General features: G+C 40.6%; 1 gene segment (V, D, J or C); it reads left to right on the top strand.

Moving 5' to 3' along the window:
* Window positions 1–4,909: 4,909 nt before the first annotated feature.
* LOC117756499 lies at window positions 4,910–5,606 on the top strand (the record flags this gene model as incomplete). The annotated part of the segment is given in 2 exon segments: window positions 4,910–4,961; window positions 5,173–5,606. Coding segments are annotated over 2 exon segments (486 nt in total), but the record flags the coding sequence as incomplete, so codon positions are not given.
* Window positions 5,607–7,482: the final 1,876 nt, after the last annotated feature.

Here is a 7,482-nt window from a genome sequence, read left to right as displayed (position 1 = left end):
AATAAAAGGAATATCTGTCAACATAACAGAATTCAGGTTAACAGCACCACCAACTACAAAGTTCTGACTTGTACATCCTCCTCTAGGTGGCACTGGTGCTAAAAAGAAAAACACTTCAGGTTAACACACAGAGCGATAGAATGAAATGTAAATGATGATTTGATTCGGAGGACTCTGACACACAGAGTCAGTCGGTGCTCATTCAGACAGAGTCAACATGACAACAGTATTCCTGCTTTCTTGGCTCATTGGTAATCACTTTAACCCTTCAGGAATACCACTTCATTTAAAGTGTCAGCACTGATTATTTCTTCTCTCTGTTTCTAGGTGTTTGTCTGGGTCTTGACGTCCGTCAGTCTCCCTCTGACCTCGTCAAAAACCCTGGTGACAACGTGCAGATTTCCTGCAGCCATGATAGAACTGACTACAGGGTGATGCTCTGGTACCAGCGCTCACCAGGAGACACAGCTATGAAACTCATCGGATATTTGAATTACCAAGATGCAACAATGGAAGCACCTTATGATAAGGAGTTTGAAATCACTGGAGATTTGAGAGGGGATACAGCAAAGAATGGCTTTCTCCTAATCAAAGCAGTCAGAAAAGAGCACAGTGCAGTTTACTACTGTGCAGCAAGAGAAGCACACTGAAAGAAATCCCCTCGCTACTGAACAAAAACCCTGCACCTTTTATCATGGATGCTTTTGAATGAGACGCTGAATACACTGCTGCCAGACACCTGCTTTTGTGGTTGGATTTTTGTTTGACACAATTATATATTATCATTATTTAATGCAACAGTTTATCTATTTTTTTGTAGTTTTTTGTGTATTATACTCAAACCAGACAAGTGCAATTTCTAATGTGATGAAATAAATTAAGAGCAACACATCTTCAGGGGAATCAGGTGAATGGCAGACTGTATATAAATGAACCACATGGAGCCACTCCTCTTGTCTATGTTACGTTCACTTCCTCTTTAAACCAGACTCACTTCTACCTCCACTTTTCATTCATGACTTTAGAGAAACTCAGATCTCATCATGATGATTAGATTTCTCTTTTGCTCTTTCCTCACAGGTAACAGCAGCTTCACTGGGAAGTGACTTTTTAACTGTATGTACCTTCACCTCTTCAGTCGATCTGTCCCTCTGTGCTTACAGCAGGTATTTCTCTGGGGGTTCAGGTCCACCAGTCTCCCTCCGCTCTCATCAGAAAGGCTGGTGACGCTGTGCAGCTCGTCTGTAGCCACGGACAGACCGACTACACAGGGATGCTGTGGTACCAGCAGTCACCCACAGACCACGCTCTAAAACTCATCGGATATGTGGACTACAGCCAAATATACTACGAAGAATTATACAAAGAGCATTTCAATATCACCGGAGATTTAAGTGGAAGCAAAGCAAAGAATGGTTCTCTATTTATAGTGGACCTGATAGAGTCTGAGCACAGTGCCGTGTACTACTGTGCAGCTCGATATGCACACTGAGGTAGATCTGCTTTGAACAACACAAAAACTAAACGCTGTTCTTTATCAACTGTGGTTTGAAAAAACACCTTCAGCAGCCACCTGCAGTCAACGTGTCTGTCATGGGAGTTTTACATCATTACCTCGATTCTGCAAATAACAGCATAGAGCAAAACATTCCTACTTAAATGGAACGAGGGCGCAATTAATCCAAAATGTATTCAAACGTACATTTATAATCTCTAAACAATCTAATGTTGCAGTGTCATCTCTCAAAATATGACCCATCTCACAATATTAAAGAAAGCAATGAAGAACTTTACTTAATTTTGCTGCCAAACCAACCAACCAGCTGACAGCAGTGAAAACATAACCTCTTTTGTGGAGGCAACAGTGTTAAGTTGTGCTGTATTTCCTCAATGAAAGAAAGTTACCTCTGTGTCAATCTGATTTCTCCACATCACTTCCTGTCCCTCCCTCTGATCCACAAAGCACAGCAGAGACTGGAGCTGGTTCTTCATATTCAACATGACGCCACCTCGTCTCATCACATCCATCATCACTGTGTTCTGGATTAAGGGTATCATTCCTTCATTAAGCCACTTTTACACTTTCATTTCTAAATGAATCTTCATAGGTCCCAGTACTGAGGAACTGAGATGTAATATTTATGTTCACTTTCATTGATTGCATTTTTCTTTCTGCTGCTTTCCCTGGAATTAATTCCAAGTGCAATAAATGTTTTTAACCACTAGTAACAAGAAGTTAGAGCCTGAATTCTCTCTTTACAGGTGTTTACCTCAGTAATGAAAAACCAGTGTTTCAGACTCCAGCCGACCTGTTGATGAAACCAAATGGAGAAGTCAACATGAGATTAACACATCAAATCCCGAACTATAACACGATTCTCTGGTACCAGCGCTCAGCAGGAGACAGTTCCCTGAAGCTGATTGGCTATGTTTCTTATGAAACACCCAGTATTGAGCCAAATTTTCCGAGCCGCTTCAATGTGAGTGGAAATGGAAAGAAAACTGCTTTTCTTCAAATCAAGAACCTGAAGCACCCTGAGGACAGCGGAGAATATTTTGGAGCAGCAACAATACACAGTAATAAAGACGGAGAGAGCCGTCGTTCAAAAACCTCCATAAACGATGCAGCAGATAACAGCACGAAAAACCACGACACAGCTTCAAAGCTGAGAGAAACACAGCGGATCAGACTCCAGAAAACACACAAGAAAGAAACAAGTTGTTTTGTTAATACATGTTCTTTATATTTGCTTGTATTTGTTTTACAATAAAGTTTATAATTATATCGTTCGAATATAATCGAAGTCCCCACGAATGAGGTCAGACGAGGTTGAACACTTATCGTTGCTCCGAAGAGGAGATAACATGGATATATGAGAGGAGATGGATTTGAATGTGGTGGAAAAAAATTAAAGGAATATCTGTCAACATAACAGAATTCAGGTTAACAGCACCACCAACTACAAAGTTCAGACTTTTACATCCTCCTCTAGGTGGCACTGGTGCTCAAAAGAAAAACAATCTTCAGGTTAACACACAGACCGATAGCATGAGATGTAAATGATGATTTGATTCGGAGGACTCTGACACACAGAGTCAGTCGGTGCTCATTCAGACAGAGTCAACATGACAACAGTATTCCTGCTTTCTTGGCTCATTGGTAATCACTTTAACCCTTCAGAATACCACTTCATTTAAAGTGTCAGCACTGATTATTTCTTCTCTCTGTTTCTAGGTGTTTGTCTGGGTCTTGACGTCCGTCAGTCTCCCTCTGACCTCGTCACAAACCCTGGTGACAACGTGCAGATTTCCTGCAGCCATGATAGAACTGACTACTGGCAGATGCTCTGGTACCAGCGCTCACCAGGAGACACAGCTATGACACTCATCGGATATTTGTATTTCCAAGATGCAACAATGGAAGCACCTTATGATAAGGAGTTTTGAAATCACTGGAGATTTGAGAGGCGATACAGCAAAGAATGGCTCTCTCCTAATCAAAGCAGTCAGAAAAGAGCACAGTGCAGTTTACTACTGTGCAGCAAGAGAAGCACACTGAAAGAAATCCCCTCGCTACTGAACAAAAACCCTGCACCTTTTATCATGGATGCTTTTGAATGAGACGCTGAATACACTGCTGCCAGACACCTGCTTTAGTGGTTGGATTTTTGTTTAACACAATTATATATTATCATTAGTTAATGCAACAGTTTGTCTATTTTTTTTGTAGTTTTTTGTGTATTATACTCAAACCAGACAAGTGCAATTTCTAATGTGATGAAATATATTAAAAGCAACACATCTTCAGGGGAATCAGGTGAATGGCAGACTGTATATAAATGAACCACATGGAGCCACTCCTCTTGTCTATGTTACGTTCACTTCCTCTTTAAACCAGACTCACTTCTACCTCCACTTTTCATTCATGACTTTAGAGAAACTCAGATCTCATCATGATGATTAGATTTCTCTTTTGCTCTTTCCTCACAGGTAACAGCTGCTACACTGTGAAGTGATTTTTTAACTGTATGCACCTTCACCTCTTCAGTCGATCTGTCCCTCTGTGCTTACAGCAGGTATTTCTCTGGGGGTTCAGGTCCACCAGTCTCCCTCCGCTCTCATCAGAAAGGCTGGTGACGCTGTGCAGCTCGTCTGTAGCCACGGACAGACCGACTACAGAGTGATGCTGTGGTACCAGCAGTCACCCACAGACCAGGCTCTAAAACTCATCGGACATGTGGACTACAGCCAAATAATCTACGAAGAATTATACAAAGAGCATTTCAATATCACCGGAGATTTAAGTGGAATCCAAGCAAAGAATGGTTCTCTATTTATAGTGGACCTGATAGAGTCTGAGCACAGTGCCGTGTACTACTGTGCAGCTCGATATGCACACTGAGGTAGATCTGCTTTGAACAACACAAAAACTAAACGCTGTTCTTTATCAACTGTGGTTTGAAAAAACACCTTCAGCAGCCACCTGCAGTCAACGTGTCTCTCATGGGAGTTTTACATCATTACTTCGATTCTGCAAATAACAGCATGGAGGAAAACATTCCTACTTGAATGGAACGAGGGAGCAATTAATCCAAAATGTATTCAAACGTACATTTATAATCTCTAAACAACCTAATGTTGCAGTGTCATCTCTCAAAATATGACCCATCTCACAATATTAAAGAAAGCAATGAAGAACTTTACTTAATTTTGCTGCCAAACCAACCAACCAGCTGACAGCAGTGAAAACATAACCTCTTTTGTGGAGGTAACAGTGTTAAGTTGTGCTGTATTTCCTCAATGAAATAAAGTTACCTCTGTGTCATTCTGATTTCTCCACATCACTTCCTGTCCCTCCCTCTGATCCACAAAACACAGCAGAGTCTGGAGCTGGTTCTTCATATTCAACATGACGCCACCTCGTCTCATCACATCCATCATCACTGTGTTCTGGATTAAGGGTATCATTCCTTCATTAAGCCACTTTTACAGTTTCCTTTCTAAATTAATCTTCATAGGTCCCAGTAGTGAGGAACTGAGATGTAATATTTATGTTCACTTTCATTGATTGCATATTTCTTACTGTTGCTTTCCCTGGAATTTATTCCAAGTGCACTAAATGTTTTTAACCACTAGTAACAAGAAGTTAGAGCCTGAATTCTCTCTTTACAGGTGTTTACCTCAGTAATGAAAAACCAGTGTTTCAGACTCCAGCCGACCTGTTGATGAAACCAAATGGTGAAGTCAACATGAGATTAACACATCAAATCCCGAACTATGACACGATTCTCTGGTACCAGCGCTCAGCAGGAGACAGTTCCCTGAAGCTGATCGGCTATGTTTCTTATGATTCACCCAATATTGAGCCAAATTTTCCGAGTCGCTTCAATGTGAGTGGAAATGGAGAGAAAACAGCTTTTCTTCAAATCAAGAACCTGAAGCACCCTGAGGACAGCGGAGAATATTTTGGAGCAGCAAGAATACACAGTAATAAAGACAGAGAGAGCCGTCGTTCAAAAACCTCCATAAACGATGCAGCAGATAACAGCACGAAAAACCACAACACAGATTCAGAGCTGAGAGAAACACAGCGGATCAGACTCCAGAAAACACACAAGAAACAATTAAGTTGTTTTGTTAATACATGTTCTTTATATTTGCTTGTATTTGTTTTCTAATAAAGTTTATAATTAAACAGTAAAATATAAATGCCCCAAAATATCCCTAAAGTTTTAGCAAAACAATGTCTAATACAATACTTTTATTCCTCTTTATATTTTGAGTCAAGTGACCTGTTGCAGTGACAGGGGGTAGGGGTGGGCGCTATGACCTAAAGTTAATATTACAGTATTTCTTCCACTCTTTGGACGGTTACAGTTTCATATCATGGGATCACTTCATCACTTTTCTTCACACACAAACTGACAATCACGTTAATTTAGTTTCTAATCGATGGAGTCGGATCAGGAATCCGGATGGTTCTGGTCACTGAGACCAAGATCCTGGCTGTACACGTCTGAGTGTGGCAGGTGAATGAGGAAGAGAGTCAACCAACAGATGGAGGCACAGCACATGAATTACAGCTGCTGTCGTGAGGATGTGGTGATGAATTACCGACACACACACACACACACACAACACACACACACACACACACACACACACACACACACACACACACAACACACACACACCACAGCCTTATTCTTCTCAGAGCAGCGCTTTCCTCACATCAGTTCTTCACGATGCCTTCACCTGTGCAAACATTTGTTTTGCTCTTCATCGGTTTTTATTGTAAGATGTAGAATTTTGTCTTAAATTTCATGAATACTCATTTTCTATTTTTCTTTTTCGTCTATGAAACTCTGATATTTGTTTTTTTGCTCAGAATCAATAACATTTTATAAATCTGCTTTTTTTCCCCACAGGTCAGGTGAGCGCTGTTACTTTTCAACAGTCTCCTCCCCAGATAGTGAAGGAGAACACTGTGGTCCAGATCGACTGCAGTCACAATGATAATAGCCTTAAATATATGCTCTGGTATCAGCAGAGACAGGACCGTCTGTCTTTGACCCTCATTGGTTACGGATATGCAAACAGCGCCCAAAGCTATGAGACTCATTTCAAAGAACAATTCAAGCTGAGCAGAGAAAGCATCACAACAGGAGAGCTCGTTATTAACAGGGCAAACCTGTCACACACTGCTGTTTATTTCTGCGCTGCCAGTACACAGTGATGTGGTTTAATGTCACTCCATCACTAAAAGCCCTGTTCCTGTTGGCAGGGTGCAGATGCTATGAGGTAGGCTGGTGGAATTGTTGGCTCAAAAGAGTTAAACTACTGTTCTGACAACTCATTACCAACTCAGAGTGTCACTTAAACTCATCACAAACTTTACAAATGATGCGTTGGAGGGGTGATGCATGGACTGTAAATATACCCCAAAACTTTTTCATGCTCCATGACATCATCAGGATCATTTATATCATACGATGACAGCTGATAGGTCGATCTAATGTGAGGCACAAGCAGAAAATACTTGTCTTGCTAAAATGAAGCTGTAATTCTGTCTGAATGAATCCGGAGCAGCAGCAGAGTCAGACTGAAGAGACCATTAGTGACCATGAACTACAAAAGGCTTGGGGAAGCAGCTTTCTGTTGTTGTGACAATATAAACAACTCAAGAGCTATTTCTATGGTTTCTACTATTAATTAATTTATCCATATTTTAAACACCATTGACTTTTTATATCTTTTGCTAGTTTTATGCTTTTATCCTGACTCTTTGTTTTAGTGCCTGTTCTTACTGATCCATCTTATTTTAGGTCTTTTACTTTATTGTAAAGAGCTTTGAGTTGCATTTTAAGTATGAAAGGTGCTGTATAAATAAAGTTTATTATTATATATTATTATTATTAATGGGGGACCGTTAGCAGAGAGGCTAATCTTAGCTTACCCACTAAAGTCCAGAGGAGCAGCGGA

This window comes from Hippoglossus hippoglossus, chromosome 22 (assembly GCF_009819705.1).
Source record: "Hippoglossus hippoglossus isolate fHipHip1 chromosome 22, fHipHip1.pri, whole genome shotgun sequence".
Lineage (NCBI taxonomy): Eukaryota > Metazoa > Chordata > Actinopteri > Pleuronectiformes > Pleuronectidae > Hippoglossus > Hippoglossus hippoglossus.
Note: the sequence above shows the minus strand (reverse complement) of the source record. Positions and strands in the feature narration are given on the sequence as shown.